The 19,718-nt window shown below is 37.2% G+C and overlaps 1 protein-coding gene across 1 annotated transcript; it reads right to left on the reverse strand.

Annotated features, from left to right (window-relative positions):
- Positions 1-337: 337 nt before the first annotated feature.
- LOC109190282 (bidirectional sugar transporter SWEET15-like) lies at positions 338-1,108 on the reverse strand. The gene is made up of 4 exons (XM_019340757.1): positions 1,051-1,108; positions 929-965; positions 619-829; positions 338-514 (listed from the first exon to the last, which is right to left on the reverse strand). The coding sequence occupies exons 1-4, from the start codon at positions 1,106-1,108 to the stop codon at positions 338-340; spliced, it is 483 nt and encodes a 160-aa protein (XP_019196302.1).
- Positions 1,109-19,718: the final 18,610 nt, after the last annotated feature.

Raw genomic sequence — 19,718 nt, forward strand, 5'->3', positions numbered from 1 at the left:
AAAAAAAAGGTACCATATATATAAAATCTTGTACAAGTAGATAAATATTCTTAAATTTGTACTATATTATTTGAAGTGTGTTGTTGGATCGATAAAAGAAAACATTTAATCAAGGTGAATTTAGTTACCACGATGCACATATCCCTCAACATGAAACCAAAGCCAAGCCACATGATTGCACTCAATGCGAGGAAGAAAGACATGTAGATTTTCAAGAACTCCACACTCCTAATTATAAGTACATCAAGCTGCATAAAACAATTTTGAGATAGAATTCATGTTAGTTTAATTAAAAAAAAATGTTGGTGAAATTATTATTACACCCCTAGTTTGTTATTTAATTATATGTTCTTACCACTATGTTAATAGGTGAAGCAAAAACTGCAATAGAGGCTGCCACACTCATCCATCCAACAAAGCTAACACGAATTTCATCGGGGAGTAGAAACCATGAGACCGCGAAAATTAAATAGAATCCTCCCATGCATAGAAATAACTCCTTCAATGTTTGACACTATACAAATAAAAAAAAACAAACACAAGAACAAGAATTTAACAATTTTATTTAATTATTTTTCACCTTTCTAATGAAGAATAAAAAACAATACTTTGTATTACCCTAGCTTGATTTGTTGCAAAGATAAGAAAAATGAGAATATAGGTAGTCTCAGCAGCAACTCCTATTGAGCTGATGAAGATGAGAAGAGTGGCATTCTCCTTGATGAAACCATAGTACATCCAAAGGTTGCAAGAAAGTAGTGTTAGATTATAAGGTAGAGAATCAAAACCCACGGTTGATCTGGCTATGTAGATTTCAATAAATGTCGACCTGTAAAATTATAATAGTACAGTGTGAATGAATAACATTTATCTGACAACACATATAATCACATTGCCAAGAGCATATATAGTAGTAATAGATTCTTACACGGGTCCAAGGAATACAAATCCTGATAAGATGTTCCCTGGAACACCATACAAATAAATCACTAATACAGTAACTAGAAACATGTTGGAACATAAAGAACAGGAAAACAAAAAACAGCTTACCAAGGATTCCAAAAACTGAGAGCCAAAGATGATGATGGAGATCTACAAGAATTGCCATTAAACTCAGATACTTAGCTTCTTTCCCTTCTCACCTAATTCTGTCACAAACTGGATCTAATTCCTCATTCACTAATTAGGGAATGAAGGATATATTTTATAGATGTAAGTTTACTAAAGTATATAAAACTGGGAAAAGGCCGGGCGGCCAGGAAACAGAAGGCATGCAACGTGATCAAACGCATATATATATTTGTGGTGATGAAAGGATGGCTTTATTTATCATCTTTTCCCAAAATTAATTTGTTCTTTAATTTTTCCGTTTCATTTGTTAAAACCTCTCAACAACGTGATCTTTAAGCTTTGTTTTGCTTGCTAGCTAACACCGCGTGAGAAAACCTCTCAACAACGTGACATTCTGACGTAAATAAGGTGTTTACATTCTAAATTTAGCTTAGCTTAGCTTTATTCTAACAGTGTTAAATTAGTTTAGTGTTTAGTGTTTACGTAGATGAAAGGAGGTGTATGATGTACCTTCACCGCTGCAGCAAATTCTATAGGTGGACTACACTTGTAACGTAACACTGCATGAGAAACTCACGTCGCCTATGATCGTACAATTCAAGTGCTACTGAAATGCTTGCTTATTCAATATTAGGTTGAGTATAGTACGTAATTGTACCAATGAGGATTAGTAATTAGTACTTAAAAATTATTAATAAGCCTGCTTGAGCAATCCTTTATTTTGTTTCCTTTCAAAACTTGGGTGTTTAAACTTAATTAGTACGGAGCTCAGTAATGCACTTCCCGAGCATAATACACTTCGTGACTATAACACACCATAACATACTTCCCGAGCATAGTGACAGACTTTCGGGTCTCCTAGTGTCCCTCCACTTGGGACTCTCAGTTCGTAAACCGAGCACTAAAAGGGGAAATCGCCCCATTCAAATAATTTTCGATTTTCAAAACACATCATAGTGATTAATGTGGTAATCAAAACTAACCAAAGACGATCGGCTAAGAACGATCATGTAACCAAGTAATCTGAGTCAGGGTTTGACCGAACTCAAACCAACTACGACCAATTAGCCCGAGTAGGGGCATTAAGAGAAGCGCTCCCGCTTATGATCGGTAAGATCAGTAAAAGGTCCCTGAACCGTAGATAGATCCAACCTCTCGAGTGGCAAAACTTGATCACTAGATATCGCTAAAAATCCAATCCCTTGATTGGTAAAATTGGATCTCTAGATCGCAATTAACTCGACCCCCGAGTCATTGGATCTAGCAAATATGAGTGATGGTGAGTGTACGGGTGTGAAATGTCGTCCTCAGGGGATTGTGGGCTATGACACGTAACACGCTATCACAAGCAACTAGACACTAGCACTAAACAATCAACAAGAAGCTAAGCAAACCATAACAAGTTTGAGACTACGTTAACTAAACAAAGTAATACAAACACATATTAACAAGATATAAACATGAAACAAATAAATAGGACTCAAGCTAGGGAGCATTATCATCTAGATACTTCAACAACCTATGGATTAGGGAGAACAAAGAACCAAGGAATCAAGTAGGAATGCACGTAGGTATCCTAGTCTACGAACCACTCTCGTGATTAACAAACAAGGATTAGAACAAGAAATTGTCCCACTCTCGTGACGTATCAATTCCTAGTACATCAAGCACACAAAGAATCTAAACCCCACAATTTCTCCTATTTTCATATGAACAAATCGAGTTTATGCAAGAGGTGGCTAAAATCATTGACCCAATTCTCATTGTATATAGCCAATAATTCTCCAAATACATGCCAATGAATGTCATGTGTACATCAAACATTAACAAGATATAAACACAATACCCTCATAAACACATGAACCCAGGTTAGAGTTCTTTCCCTTTTTACAATAAACACAAATCAAGCATCAAGATAGATAATACAACCCTAACTCAAGTCCATAAACTAACTACTCATGATTAAATAGCATAAAGAACACAAAAATACAAGTAATAAACATAAATCTTGCAAAATAAAGAGATAAAAGGAAGGATAACTTATATATCGAAAATGGAAGAACAATCTTGAAATGTTGGAATCCAAGCTTCAAATCCAAGATTACAAGCTTCCAAAATGTTATAGAACCTAAATCTAAGCATAATCTAACCTAAAAATATGAAGGGAAGTGAATGAGAGTGTCTAGGGTTCTAACAAGAGTCAAAACCAAGTTGAAAAGGCTAAAATCGGGCTTAAATAATTGCAGAGCAGAGGTGACATGGCCAGGTCCAAAATGGGCAGTGGCTACTGGAATTGCACAGAAAATACAGGGCAACAAACACGACCGTGTCGTTTGACCTCCAAAACTTTTGAATTTGGATTTATAGTCTTCACCAAAGTTGTATCCCTTCGAGTCTTCTTTCCAATGGCGCAAAACTCACTTTATTTGGACACTCTCAGGCTGAGATATGATCAAAACACCAAACACTGGTTGGTTTTGGACGGTAAGTTTGGAACTTCAACATCAAGGACGATTTTGACCACTGTGGCTTTCTTTTTAGGCTGTGATGTCTGTATAAGTGTTGTAGCCCTTTGAGTCTTATTTTCAATGGAACAAGAATCACTTAGTTTGGATACTTCTAGACCGAGATATGGTCCAAATACCGAATAGTGGTTGAAATGAGCGAAAATTGCAATGCATTGATATTTATCTCCTCTTTTGTTTTGGTTTGCCCAAAATGACCATGACCATTGAAAACACCATTCTTAGGCTCCCTTGGAAGTGTTGCATCCATCTCCATAACTTTCCTTGGCTCCCATGGAATTCTAATGCATCCAAAACGCTCCATTTGACTCCAATGTCCACCATAATGCATAAAAATATTCATCTTTGCTTCCAAAGCTTTCCAAACCAAACTCCTTGCAAAATAACACAATTTAGTCCCTAATCTCATGAAATTGTGAATGATCTATATGCAAAATGGCTTAGTGAAAAGGGGTAAAATATATACAAATAAGCACTTATCGGTCACAGCTAATAATCAGATTGCTAGATTGGTAAAATTCAATTTCTCAAATTGTGTTGCAAATCCGGTCCCGAGATCGGTAAAAATTCAGACAACCCCTTATGGTCCAAAAGATTGTATTTATGGTTGTGCTCTTTTTCGCTTATCTAAGTTTTTTCCCATTAGATTTTTCTTAGTCTAATGTTTTTAACGAGACAACCGGCATAAGTCACGGACTGTATACACAGGGATTTTCCAGCCCAAAGCCTCCTTCTCATTAGCTCAACGTCAGGGCTCGGGCTGATACTTGATAGAAAATATGCCCCGAGTTTGACCTCCCTATACGTTCTATGCTCTTGTTTTATAGTCGGATCTGGATCAAATAGCTCAGGTCAAAATCCACCCGCCAATGCGTTGGGCCTATATAAAGGCCATGATACACACAAGTATGGGGGCTTAGCTTCTTTCAATTGGCTCTCTCTCTAGAAAATACTTACATAATTCATCTCTTCTCCTCTACTCTCTACTTTCTCTGATCTACAAAAATGCAAGAATAACATCAATGAATAAAAACGAGCCTTTTTGAGCTAAATTCTCACATCTACCCTCTATGCATGTCTACATACTTTATACACATCAACACGTCCAGCAAGCAATTTACACTATCAAGTACGGTTATATTTTATTACCACTATGCTAATTGATGAAGCAAAACTAGTAATTGAGGCTGCCACACTAATCCATCCAACAAAGCTAACACGAATTTCACTACTTGAGAATAGAAACCATAAGACCATGAAAATTACATAGAATTCTCCAATACATATAAACAATTCTGCAATTCTTTCATTGTTTGGCACTGCACCAAAAAAAAAAAATCACACACACACACACAAACAAGAATTTAACAATTTTATTCAATTTTTGGCTTTTAAAAAGTTCTAATTTAGAATAAAGAATAATATTATATTTTGTATTACCCTGCTTGATTTGTTGCAAAGCCAAGAAAAATGAGGATATAGGTAGCCTCAGCAACAACTCATATTGAGCTAATGATGATGAGAAGAGTGACGTTCTCCTTAATGAAACCGTAGTACATCCAAAGCTTGCAAGAAAGTAGTGCAGAATATACGGCAAAGAATCAAAGTCGATTGTTGATCTGGCTCTATACATTTCAATAAATTTAATGTTGACTTGAAAATATTATAATAACATGAATAACATTGGATAACTCATATAATCACATTGCCATGAGCATAGTAATCATTAGTTCTTACACTGGTGCAAGGAATACAAATACTGATAAGATGTTGCCTACCTGAACACCATGCAAATAAATCATTAATTCAGCAAGAAACATATTAGTGATATACATAACATAACTGACGTTAATAAGGTGTTTGCTTTCACCGCGCTGCAAATGAAGCTGGCGTGCAATTCAAGTGCGCTACTGAGTGAAATCCTAGCTAGCTTATTCTATTTTATGCTCAATAATTAGGTTACGTAGCTTATCATATTTTCCCTAAATAATTAATTTGTTGTTTTTCCGTTTAGTGATGATTAAGCTTTGCTGAATTGCTAGCTTGTTAATACCGTACCACGTGAGAAAACGCATCGATCATATTGGCTATACATACATACTGACGTTAAGGTGTTTAATTACATTCTAATTAAATTTAGCTTAGCTTTATTAACATATTAAAATGGGGAAAAGGCCGGCCGGGAAACACAAGGCATGCAAATGCATAATGGTGAGCTATATATATAACCATGAAACTATATATGGCTTTTAATTTATTTATCATCTTTAATTTTCCGTAAATTAATTTGTTGTTATAACCTCTCAACAACTTCAATTCACCACTGCAAATTATTATAGGTGGACACTTCTAACACTGCATTAGTAGCTGGCCGGGTTGGCGTGCAATTCAAGTGCATGCGCTACTCAAATCCTACCTAGCTTATTCAATATAAATATTATAGGCCACCGTTTATTCAATCAGCACTTTTAATTTGTAGACTTTTAAAATGATAAATTTTAATAAACATTTATTTCTAATAAATGGAAAATATTCCACATAAAACATTGGCATAACACATGCTGCTGTAAAATATAGTAAATATTCACTAATATAATCTCCATACAAATTTTATTCCCTTCAATGAGTAGCCTCTGAGTTTGTTTCAATATCACCACCACTTGAATTTCTCTCAGAATTCACGCGCGGGATACACCATTCCTAACATCTGTAGGTTCATTACATGCTCTGGCACATATTCATTTTCTTCTATAATTGGATTTGGCTCCCAGTAAATCACATATAGCAAACTTTGTATGAATCCCAACAAAAATGCAAAGATGCTTATCAACTACAAAATAAAAAGTTACCATATAAAATCTAGTACAGTACTTAGATAAATATTCTTGAATTTACACTATATTATTTGAAGTGTGTTGTTGGATCGATAAAAGAAAACATTTAATTAAGGTGAATTTAGTTACCAATGATGCACGTGTCCCTCAACATGAAACCAAAACCAAGCCACATGATTGCGCTCAATGCGAGAAAGAGAGACATGTAGATTTTTAAGAACTCCACACTCCTAGTTATAAGTACATCAAGCTGCATATAAAACAATTTTGAGAATTCATGTTAGTTTAATTTTAAAAAAAAAATGTTGGTGAAATTATTACACCCTTATTTCGTTATTTACAAAATAGTTGTCAATTAGTGTGGTTATATGTATGTTCTTACCACTATGTTAACTAGTAATTCACCCGCGCGATGCACGGGGAAAAATTTATGTTATTATAAATATAAATAAAAAAATAGAAAAAATAAAAATATTTTAAATTGTTTAATATAATAATATTTTTGAGCTTCCATTGGTAAAGTATTTATTATTTTTATAGAATACAAAATTATAATTAAAATTTTGTATGATTAATATAATCTCTAATTATGTACATATTCAAATAAACTTATAGAGAGAATTTACATAATTACATTGATTTATTCTTAATTGTATTTCATCTATATTATAATTTTCACAATACGAATAATAACTAAGATAATTACATTTAGAAAGCAAATTTCAAATTTTGTATGAGTAAATTTAAACTCTAATTGAACACATTTTTTTATATGATTATATAATATATTCTTTATGCACATGGCATTCCATAAACTCAAATGTCATTTTATAAGTCCAAGACAACTTTTTGTGGAGATAATTCAAATGTATTTTTTTTTTCTTTTAAAAATCTTAAGTTTAGACATCAGAAAAACATTAAAGATCCATACAATATATACATTTATATATATTTAAATTTTTATTTATGGCTTAAATGATTTTTTTAAATTATGAAGTCCAATAATTGACCCACGGCCCGCAACATTTGATTTCTTCATCCCTTCTCGCTTCTGCCATTTCTTTGAAGCATTTGAGATGGAGAAAAATTATATGTAGAGGCTTGCATTAATTGCACTGTTTTAGATATTGAACAGGCTTTCATCGAAAATTTAATTAATATTGTAATAACAAGAACCACCATAAATAACAAAAGCATATCAAATAGACTTTCATTGTAAAGCCAGAGATTTAACTAATATTGCATCGTTTCATATTTTCTATTAATCGGGAATCGGAATCCTTAATCCTAATATCATAACATTTAATAACTCCATTAATTCAATAAATATAATCCTTTGTTATGGGCGAGAAAAAAATAACTATTTTATTTTTCAAATGTTTTTTTTTTTTTTTTTTTTTTTTTTTTTTAATAGTAAAAGATGTTGTGGCTATTTTATATTTATAGCTAGTAATAATAATAATGTTGGTAATTAATTATAACATTAATTATTTCCCAACCATATAGCTTTATTATATGTAAGAAGATAGGTGAAGCAAAAACTGCAATAGAGGCTGCCACACTCACCCATCCAACAAAGCTAACACGAATTTCATCGGGGAGTAGAAACCATGAGACCGCGAAAATTAAATAGAATATTCCTCCCATGCATAGAAATAACTCCTTCAATGTTTGACACTATACAAATAAAAAAACAAACACAAGAACAAGAATTTAACAATTTTATTTAATTATTTTTCATCTTTAAAAAAATGTAATGAAGAATAAAGAATAATACTTTGTATTACCCTAGCTTGATTTGTTGCGAAGATAAGAAAAATGAGAATATAGGTAGTCTCAGCAACAACTCCTATTGAGCTGATGAAGATGAGAAGAGTGGCATTCTCCTTAATGAAACCATAGTACATCCGAAGGTTGCAAGAAAGTAGTGTTAGATTATAAGGTAGAGAATCAAAACCCATGGTTGATCTGGCTATATAGATTTCAATAAATGTCGACTTGCAAAATTATAAGGAATAAGGGTCAAATAGGCCACTCAGCTGCACACAAAAATGCAATTAGGTCATTGAACTAAAAAAGAATGCAATTGAGCCATTGAACAACACAAAAACATGCAATTTAGCCCAAAATGACTTGTTTATATGTTGTAGCAAGTTACCCATTTTTTAATTAAATTTTAAAAATAATTTTTAATGAATAAATAATTAAAATTAAAATTAAAAAAAAAAAAAAACAGAAATAGAAACAGCCGGCTGGAGACGAATCGTCTCCGACCGACTTCGTCTCCATGGCCGAAGACGAACCTCCGTCTCCGGCCATGGAGACGACGTCTTTCGTCTCCATGGCCAGGAGACGAAGGTTTCGTCTCCTGGCCATGGGGACGAAGGGGACCTTCGTCTCCATAGCTGGAGACGAAGGTCTTTGTCTCCATGGCTGGAGACGAAGGTCTTTGTCTCCATGGCTGGAGACGGAGGTTCGTCTCCGGCCATGGAGACTAAGCCAGCCGGAGACGATTCGTTAGTCTCCGGCCGGCTGTTTCTGTTTTTTTTTTTTTTTTTAAAAATTAATTATTTATTAAAAATTAAAAATTATTTTTAAAAATTAATTAAAAAATAGGTAACTTGCTACAACAGGTAAACAAGTCATTTTGGGCTAAATTGCATGTTTTTGTGTTGTTCAATGGCTCAATTGCATTCTTTTTTAGTTCAATGACCTAATTGCAATTGTGTGTGCATTTGAGTGGCCTATTTGACCCTTATTCCAAATTATAATAATGTGAATGAATAACGTCCAACAACACATAATCACATTGCCAAGAGCATAGTAATAATAGATTCTTACACTGGTGCAAGGAATACAAATGCCGATAAGATGTTCCCTGAAACACCATACTATACAAATAAATCACTAATACAGCAACTAGAAACATGTTGGAACATAAAGAACAGGAAAACAAAAAACAAGTTACCAAGGATTCCAAAAACTGAGAGCCAAAGATGATGATGGAGATCTACAAGAATTGCCATTAAACTCGGATACTTAGCTTCCCCTTCTCAGCTTCTGTCAATCTAATTCCTCATTCACTAATTAGGGAATGAAGGATATATTGTATAGATGTAACTTTACTAAAGTATATAAAACTGGGAAAAGGCCGGCCGGCCAGGAAACAGAAGGCATGCAACGTGTATATATATATATATATATATATATATATATATATATATATATATATATAGGGTCACGTTCCTGTGAGGTCAGGTCTTCCTGTGCTGTCAGTGCAGCCCGTTGGGCATACACCATTAGGTATGCATAAATGCACCACACAGTGTTCATAAATACACCATTATGTGTGGTGTATTTTTTTTTGTATGGTGTATTTTTTGACATTTCTTTCTGGTGTATTTTCGAACACTGTATGGTGCATTTATGCATAACTAATGGTGTATGCCACACTGACCGCACGGGAAGACCTGACCTCATTGAAACCAAAATCTATATATATATATATATATATATATATATATATATATGTATATATATTTGTGGTGATGAAAGGATGGGTTTATTTATCATATTTTCCGTAAATTAATTTGTTGTTTTTTGGTTTCATTTGTTAAAACCTCTCAACAACGTGATCTTTAAGCTTTGCTTTGCTTGCTAGCTAACACCGCGTGAGAAAACGCAGCGATGATCTCGTGACATTTACATTCTAAATTTAGCTTTATTCTAACAGTGTTAGTTTAGTGTTTAGTGTTTACGTAGAGGATGTGTATCACGGCACGTACCTTCACCGCTGCAAATTCTAGGTACACTTGTAACGCTGCAAGTTATATAACGTATGCTGCGTCATCGAATGAGCACTTTCTGCTACGCGCGGTGCCATCTTATGCCGTTGGTTAGACAAAGTAGAAGCGTAGCATATAGGCAGCCAAAAACTCTAATATTGCTGAGATCAGGATGCTTCCCATACAGCTTGTGATACTGGCTTGACCACTCAAGGATAGGTGACGGAAGCCTGTTGATGAGAAAGGCAGCATGTAGGACACACTGACCCCATAATTCAAGTGGAAGAGTAGCCTTAAACCGAAGAGCTCTAGCTACACACAGAATGTGTTGATGCTTCCGTTCCACTACTGCGTTTTGTTGAGGCGTATTGACACAGGATTTTTGATGAACTATGCCATTCTCAACAAAAAATTTGCCATATTGAACTCTAAACCATTATCACTTTGTATAGTTTTGATAAGCATCTCAAATTGTGTATGGACATATTTAGGAAAGTTTCTTATCAAATCTCGGGCTTCCAACTTGCTCTTCATCAAGTGAAGTCATGTGTATCTTGAGTAGTCATCCACGATAGTTAAAAAAATAGCATTCCCGGCCCAATGTTTGAACAAAAAAGGGGTCCCAAATGTCAACATGTATTAGTTCAAAGCAAATATTTGATTATGAATTGCTTAATGGGAATGCGGATCCTCTTGTGCTTAGCAAAATGACAAACATCACACATTGAATTCTTTGCACAAGGTATTGATATATCACTTAGAAGATGTATTTTATTCATGGGAAAGTGTCCCAAGCGTTGGTGCCAAGTTTCAACACTAGTACACTGCATAACAAGATGTTTACAAGAATTAGTAGGTTTCTCTGGTGGCTTAAGCAGCAGGTATAGACTTTTATCTTCCTTAGCAAAACCAACTGTCTTCCCATGATTCCCCTGGGGCAGACACTGATCGGAAGTAAATGCCAATGTACAGGATGAGCTTTGAAGCAACTTGCTAACAGAGATTATATTGAACTTAAAAGAAGGGATATGCAGGGCATTTCTCAACCATAAATCATCATCAAGTCTTATGTTTCCAACATGTTCAATAGTAACACAATCCCATTAGGCAAATTGACTACTGCTCCTTCAACAATATGATAGTCATGAAAAAGTTCAAGAGAGCACACAATATATATGATCCGTAGCCCCGGAACCCAATATCCATGCAAAAGCACACAATGAAATAGAGTTAATATAAGGAGTAACAATGTACTTGCCTTCGTTTTGGGGCTATGTCCGATTGAATTTGGGAATTAGGAAACTGCTGCTGCAGTAGAGCTTGAGGACTGTCCCATTTGAACTTGGAGAAGAGAGATAAGCTTTTGAAGTTGCTCAGAGGTGAAGCCGTTGTCAGAACCATTAGCAGCAGCTGCCATCGGTTGTTGTTTGCCTCTAGACTTGTAGCCTGGCACCCACTCTGGTGGATAACCATGCTTCTTATTATATTTTCTCTGGACTAAAGTATTAAAATAGGGAAAAGGGCAGCCGGGAAATACAAGGAAAACACGTAATGTATGTACTGTGGAGTGCTATATATTTGATATTTCATTCCTATCCGATGAAAGTATTGTTGGATAAATAGCTTAAAATGGCATATTAAGTGGCTATTTTGTAGTACAATTATCAGTGTGGTCCACTTTCAGTTTGGGTCAGGTCAAAGTGGATTTGGATTCTTCGTAGTAAGACGAAGAGATTGATATATTGTACGCTCAAAACGGATAATGGGTGAATGAGATATTGATTCTCAAAGTAGACTCATTTGAGTTGAAAAATGTAGGAAAAAAGTGAGCTTTTGTCCCACATTGGTTTGGGAAGAAGATTTGTCCCACTATTTATACAAGAGATCTTTTTAAGCTCATTGAATTGTATAACATAGAGGCCCTTTCTTGTGTGCAAGGGGGGTGCAAATCAAATCCTAAATTGGCAGGGCTTAAAGTCTCGGTCTTTTTCCGGAATGAGTTAACTATCGATTTGGTTCCTCAATTTTGCTATTTCTCACCGATTTGGTCCTAAGTCGTAACAACCGTTTGTGAGATGTTAAAACTGAGGATACAAATGTAATTTCATTCTTTTAGCCTTCTTCATTGTGTATTTCCTTCCCATTTCGACGATTTTAGATTACAAAGTAGAGAAACCCCCCAAATTCGTAAACCCTAATCGCAAACACTACATCTTCAGAGCTGATAACCGCAGGGGCTTGTAGTATGCGAGTGTGTTGAATACGAGGAGAAGGAAGATGACTACAATTTTTAGGTTTTGCTGCAATGATCTTCTCCGATTCGCTTCCGTCAATCTGGATCACCTCACTGAAACTTAGCGGCGCCCCTGACCGACGGCTGTGGTGGAGATGAAGTGGCGGCTCTGCCTTTGCAAGCGTGATCCGCCGGAAAATGGTGCTTTAAGCATACCGGAATTTGGCAGCCCTTGTAGACGGTGGTATGTGAGAAGGTTAAAGGTTCCTTGTGTAATTTTGCATATTCTCCGTTTTAGATAGATTAATAGGATTAATCAACTGTCAGAGATTACTGATTGATTCAGTTACGTATTCAGTCAGTAATAAACAATCGTGAAGGGAATGTAAGAGACAGATAACAGCACAAACTCAACGACATAGAATATTTACCCAGTTCGATACAGTGTGTATCTACGTCTGGGGGACGATCACTTAGGCGCCCAATCCACTAAATCATAATCTAATGTACAAAGGTAGATATACAATAATCTTACCCAAGTGCCCCACACAAGGTACATACCCAGTCTACACAGGTTTAGTGGATTGTTGAAGATGGAGAACCCAGTCTTCACTTGGAGAGCCCTCTCTGATGCAGTCCACTTCAATGACGCTCTTTACTGTTGTTCCCACAACAGTGTGATCACAGTGTCCTTTCGTTTAAGCAGCAGTGATTCTTCTCAAGTTCATCATCTTAATCACTATGAACATATTGTATTGAGAAGCTTCATGACAATCAAAGATCTAATCTCATATAGCAGATGGGGAGTGTTTTTTCATTCTTTCGGCGTAACCCTAAATCTCTTCGAGTACGGGTACTTATAGATTCTTCAATAAACTCTCTCCATAAAAGACTTTGATTGTAGAAGGTAGGACTATAAAAGGGGAAAGTAATCTCAGAAGATTAGGTCCATACCTTTCTTGAAAAATATACGCTGATCTTCTTTCCAAACTTGTCTGATAATACCGCGTAAGACTTTTAGCAATCAGCTTCCTAAAACAGAACTTCAGTGGTCCTTCTATTGTTGCTTCTGATTGATCAGTCGTCTGTAGCTCTGGACGAACAAACTCTAAACCTATCTTAGTATGTGCCATAATAATATTGCCAATTATAATATGGGATTTTTGAACAATTTAAAAACACTAACAAACTCCCCCTTTGGCTATTATTTGGCAAAACAACTCGACTATAAAGATAGACAAAACATAAAGAACTAAGATAGGTTATTATAAAGAAGCAACCCATGAGTCTGATTCGATTACATAGAACTAAAACAAAAACAAAAGATCCAAGTAGTGGTGCCATAAAAAACAACGCCCAGCCAGGGCCAGAAGGTACTCAAACACAAAAGAAACTCCCCTTGAGTTACTACTCCCCCTTTTTGCCAATGATAGCCAAAGGTCAAGCATTGGAGGGAGTGTCACTGGCAGACTTTGCAGGATCAGCAACAACAACAGATTCAGATAGGCTTAAACGAAGTAGAACGGTTGCTAGCTCAGTACGGGCCCCTGTCAGTTGCTTTGCAATAATGCTATGTACTGTCTCAAGTTCAGCGACCCTTACCTTCAACTGTATGGAAAGCTGAACATCCTTAGCATGAGGAGAGTCATCAGACACAGCATCAGGTTCAGAATTGGATAGGGCAGACACAGGAACAATATCCCGAATGTGATCTCCAGTCAGCAGACGTTTATCAACAGTATAGAGCAGTGTTGGGTTGATCACCTCACTGGGCATAGGCTCAAGACCCTGAGTGGTAAGAATGCCAAAAATCAGATTTGGGAAGGGTAGTCTTACCTTCTGTTCCCGTGGATGAATTAAGGTAAGAATGTGATAGTAAATCCATTTTCCCAGATCAATTGGCATCTTCGTTCCAATACGAAATAAGAAGCCTGCCAACAACTTGCCAACAGTGTGGAAATGGGCTGATGGGAGCCAATTGTGAAGGGCCAGCCGATGTAGAATCACATATATGGATGTGAGATGCGAGCTCTGCAGATAGTCCTTATCTCTTGTAGGCCATGATTTTGTCTGTCCACCAGTAAGAGTTTTGGCCACCAAGTTCCAGTCAGTGACAGGGTCTTCTTGCACAGCTGTCAAACCATAGTATTCATTGATCATGTCCGGCCCAAAAACGTACCACCTTCCTCTGATGAAAATCTGCATTGGTCGTGGCCCAGATAGGATGTCAATCTCGTCATTGAGATTGCAATAGAATTCATACTTGAGAAGCTTAGAGTATGGGCAGATGTTCGTGACAGTCTTCAACAATCCGACTTCATTCAGCAAAGGTAAAATGTCACATACAGAATTCAGCTGGTTCTCATCCACAGATCGTTGAACAATAAGATCCCTTCTAACCATGGTAGACCATTTGGTCTTAGCAGCAGGAGAAACAAACTGAGGCCTGTAAACAGATGGATCAGTTTCTTCGACAGGTTGAACCTCAGGAGTAATGTTTCGTCCTCTTGATCGTGTGGATGGCTTCCATTTTTTGACAGATGGTGCAGGTACAGAAGTAACTTGAACAGCAGGCCCCTTTTGCTTAACAGACGATCGCAGAGTCTTGAACACTTGTTGAATAGGCAGATTTTCTTCCGGCTTAACACCCTCACTCGACTTCCTTTTCTTCTCAGGTTGATCCACATCAGCACTGTCATCATCAGTCTCAACAACAACCTTTACTGGAACGTTCTTTCTTTTAAACCTTCTTGTTTCTTTGGATGGGGATTGAACAGGAGTCACAGAATGACTGGAATCAGAAACATTGGCAGATGAGCTCCCAATAATATTTGAAATTTCTCGAATTTTGAAGGTCGTGGAGTCAGGATGAGCAATGGCCTCAACAGTTGGAATAACAGATGGAAGTGTTTGAGATCCATACACTTCAGCCAGTATTTTATCATCTTCGCTGGAAGATTCGGAAGGGTGAATCACTTGATACGGTTGAGGGATTGAAGCAGATGGTAGACCAGCAAAATGTCGCACATGTTCCAAACTTTCGCCTAATGATGTGGCAGTGTAGACTGGGATTCCACCTGTTTTCTCAGACTTGTGGGGGCTTGATAGATCAACAGATTCAACATTAACAGGTAAGACAGGAGTGTCAATGGCAGAACAAACTTCTTTAGGGTCATCAGCAATTTCAGCCGGAGGCAGAGCAATATTATCAGAAGCATAAACAACTAAACTCAGTTTATTTGGCTTATCAGAGGACTTTTCTTTCTCATCAGACACAGGCAAGACATCAGTTTGCACATCAACAGACTCACTCAAAGGCAGAGATGTAGAATCAACATTCACAGGGGGATTCTCGGAATCTAAAACAGATAAATTTTCAGAACAAACAGGCACACAAGATGGGGTAGCAGAAACATCAGGTTTATCTGGTGAAATTTCAATAGGAGTTTCAGAATTGTTTGACCTGTTTCGGAGGATCTCCTGTCTGTGTTTTGCCTCTTTCTGAGCAGCTTCGAGATACAGAGGGTGCGCCTCCGCTTGCCGTCGAGAGGCCTCAACCAATTCTAGGGCTCGATGTGCAAAGTATTGAAGGAATGCCCTGGCCCGATTTCCATCCGAGGGTTCTGGAATATATACTGGAGAAACTTCATCACTGGCTTCAGAAACCATCATAAGCAGTTCAGTCGCATCATCTTCAGACCATTCTGCATAAAACTCTGGGTAATAGGACATAACAGTTACCAAAATCTCGTCGCGAAGCAGAGGATCAAGTTTGAGCTTCTTCTTCATAGCAAACTGCAATAGCGTTTGAATGTGCTTAAGGGAGACCTCTGGAGAATGTGTCTTGCTTCCGAGTTTGATGATGATATTTCTTACCGGGTCCGCCATTGGAGAAATTTTTGTGAGAGAAGAAGAACACAATACTGAGGATATGCTGAGAGAGAAAGGGTTTGAGTGCTGAGATGCTTGAAAGCCTGTTCTCTACTTGGCCCGGTACCAAATAGACTAAAGGGTGAAGAACCCTAATCAATGCGGCTAGTCAAATATCATGCCGACTCGATTGATTGACACAATGGTACAGCTTCTTTTTAGGAAGGAAACGGAACCCAAGGAAATTTAAATTTTGAAAAAAGATTAAAATCTTTTTGAGATATCATTAAGGCCAAACTAAAACCACTTAACAAAAATAGAGAGGAGTTTTCAAAAAGTCAAATCGTAATACTGACCCGTGTACACCACTCCTCTCTGATTGACCAACTGCTTTAATTAGTCAATTCTGCAAATTCCCAGAGCAGACCTGAGAATTTCAAAACGATTGGCGTCCAGTGGCTTAGTTAGAATATCCGCCAGTTGTTTATCAGTTTGAATGTATTCCAATTCAATTTCCTTGGATTCAACCAAGTCTCTGATGTAATGATGCCTGATGTCAATATGCTTTGTTCTGGAATGTTGAACTGGATTCTTGGAAATATTAATAGCACTGACATTGTCACAATAGAGTGTCATTATCCCTTGAGAGAGACCATAATCTAGGAACATCTGTTTCATCCAAACCAACTGAGTACAACATCCTCCTGCAGCTATGTATTCTGCCTCTGCAGTGCTTAGTGAAATTGAATTCTGTTTCTTGCTTAGCCATGATACTAAGTTTTTACCAACAAAGAAATATCCCCCAGAAGTACTCTTTCGGTCATCAATATTTCCTGCCCAATCAGCATCACAGTAGGCAACCAGACTTAGTTCACTATCCTTGGAGTACCAGAGACCATACTGCATCGTTCTTTTAACATATTTCAGAATGCGTTTTGCAGCTATCAAGTGTGATTCCTTTGGGTCAGATTGATACCTTGCACAGATTCCAACACTGAACATTATGTCTGGTCGACTGGCTGTTAGATACAACAGACTCCCTATCAAGCTGCGATAAACTGTGTTATCCACTAATACACCAGTTTCATCTTTCGATACTTTTGTGGAGGTGAAGATTGGTGTCCTAGATGATTTACATGATTCCAGATCAAACTTTTTAACTAGATTCTTAGCATACTTCTCTTGTGAAATAAAGTATCCTTCAGGACTTTGCTTGACCTGTAGACCTAGGAAGTATGTCAGTTGACCAGCCATGGACATTTCAAACTCTTCCTTCATCACTTTTACTAACTCGTCAGTGTATTTCTATAAGGTTGATCCAAACACGATGTCATCAACATAGATTTGGGCAATGGTTACATGACTTCCAGTAGTTTTTACGAACAGGGTTTTGTGTTTATACCCATGCTGGAGCAGATACTGTGTTAGTCGTTCATACCATGCCCGTGGGGCTTGTTTGAGACCATAGAGAGCTTTCCGAAGCTTATAGACCTATGAAGGATGATCTGGATCTTCGAAACCTTTAGGTTGAGCCACATAAATATCTTCATGGAGATAGCCATTCAGAAATGCTGTTTTGACATCCATCTGAAACAAAGTGAATCCCAAAATGCATGCGACAGCCAACAAAATCCTAATTGACTCGAGTCTAGCTACAGGAGCAAAAGTCTCATCATAGTCAATTCCTTCAATCTGAGTATACCCTTGAGCCACTAACCGAGCTTTGTTCCTTGCTATATTCCCTGCTTCATCAGTTTTATTTTTAAAGATCCACTCCGTTCCAATAACATTAACCCCATCAGGTCTTGAAACTAGATCCCAGACATGATTTCTCTCAAAATGATGTAGCTCCTCCTGCATTTCCTTGATCCACAGATCATCCTGTAAGGCTTCTTTAACATTTCTGGGTTCTATCTTTGAGGTATAACAGGCAGACCCAGATACTTCTGTCAGATTATTTCTTATTCTGCTCCTGGTCTTCATTCCATCTGATGGATCTCCAATAATGTTATCTGATGGATGGTTTTTCTGAGTTCTGGTGGGTTTGTCTTTACCTGTATCATTTACGAGGTTTGTCTCCTGATCTGAACTTTCTTGATCTTCATCAGACGATTCTTGTGGTTTGGGCTGACTGTTGCTGTTAGTAGCGGTTGTATCACTGAGAGGGAGTTCTGTCACTGAATCTGTCACTGTTGAGTCTATTGATTCTTCTGGACTGTCATCAATAACCACATTTACTGACTCCATCACAGATTGAGTCCTCTTGTTGTAGACTCTGTAGGCACGACTGTTTGGAGAGTATCCAAGGAAGATGCTCTCATCACTCTTTGGTTCGAACTTCCCTCTTTGTTCTCTATCAGCCAGCACATAACACTTTGTCCCAAACGCATGGAAATATTTCAGATTTGGCTTCTTACCCTTCCAGATCTCATATGGTGTTTTGGTTGTTCCTGGTCTAAGATAGACCCTATTTATGGTATGACAGGCTGTGTGTACTGCTTCAGCCCAGAAACGATGCGGCAGATGCGAAGCATGTAGCATAACTCTAGTCATCTCTTGTAAAGTTCGATTCTTTCTTTCCATTACTCCATTCTGTTGAGCAGTTCTAGGGGCTGAGAACTCATGTGATATACCGTGCTCGGAGCAGAAATATGAATATAGTGAGTTCTCAAATTCCTTTCCATGATCGCTCCTCAATCTCTGAACTTTTATTATAGACTCATTCTTTTCCTTCTGAAGTCTTATACACAGAGTTTTAAAAGCCTTGAAAGCTTCTGTCTTTTCTCTCAGAAAGTATACCCAGCTGTATCGAGAGAAATCATCTACACACACAAATATGTATTTCTTCCCCCCAATGCTTTCAGTTTGTGTTGGCCCCATGAGGTCTATGTTGACAAGATCTAGGCACTTCTCAGTGGTGATGCCTCTTACTGCTTTGTGTGGAGTTCTGATTTGTTTCCCAATAGCACATGCACCACAGATTTTTTCCGGATCTATTCTGATCTTAGGTACACCCTTCACTGCTTCCAGTTTTATCAACTTATCCATATCTCTGAAGTTTACGTGACCCAGTCGTCTATGCCAGAGTTTTGATTCATCAGATTTTGATAAGTGACAAGTAGTTCCATTTGCCAAGATGTAACAATTGTCTGAGGACCGAGTTCCTTCCATGACTAGTTGATTTGCTTTGTCACTAACTCTGCAGCAGTTACGATCGAAGCACACATTCCAATTTTGATCACACAACTGACTGATGCTAATAAGATTCGCTTTCAATCCACTGACAAGCAGGACTTCTTCTAATTGAGGTAAACCTGGTACATTTAGGACACCTTTCCCAACTATTCTCCCTTTTTGTCCATCTCCATATGTTACAGCTCCACTGCTGGGTTGAACAGCC

The sequence above is a fragment of the Ipomoea nil genome, unplaced genomic scaffold (assembly GCF_001879475.1).
Source record: "Ipomoea nil cultivar Tokyo-kokei standard unplaced genomic scaffold, Asagao_1.1 scaffold1576, whole genome shotgun sequence".
Taxonomy (NCBI): Eukaryota; Viridiplantae; Streptophyta; class Magnoliopsida; order Solanales; family Convolvulaceae; genus Ipomoea; species Ipomoea nil.

Coding starts and splice junctions, on each gene's coding strand:
- LOC109190282 (XM_019340757.1), bottom strand. CDS start 1,108: ATGGCAATTCTTGTAGATCTCCATCATCATCTTTGGCTCTCAGTTTTT. Junction 966..1,050: donor CTCAGTTTTTGGAATCCTTG/GTAAGCTGTTTT, acceptor ATGGTGTTCCAG/GGAACATCTTATCAGGATTT. Junction 515..618: donor TTGCAACAAATCAAGCTAGG/GTAATACAAAGT, acceptor TTATTTGTATAG/TGTCAAACATTGAAGGAGTT.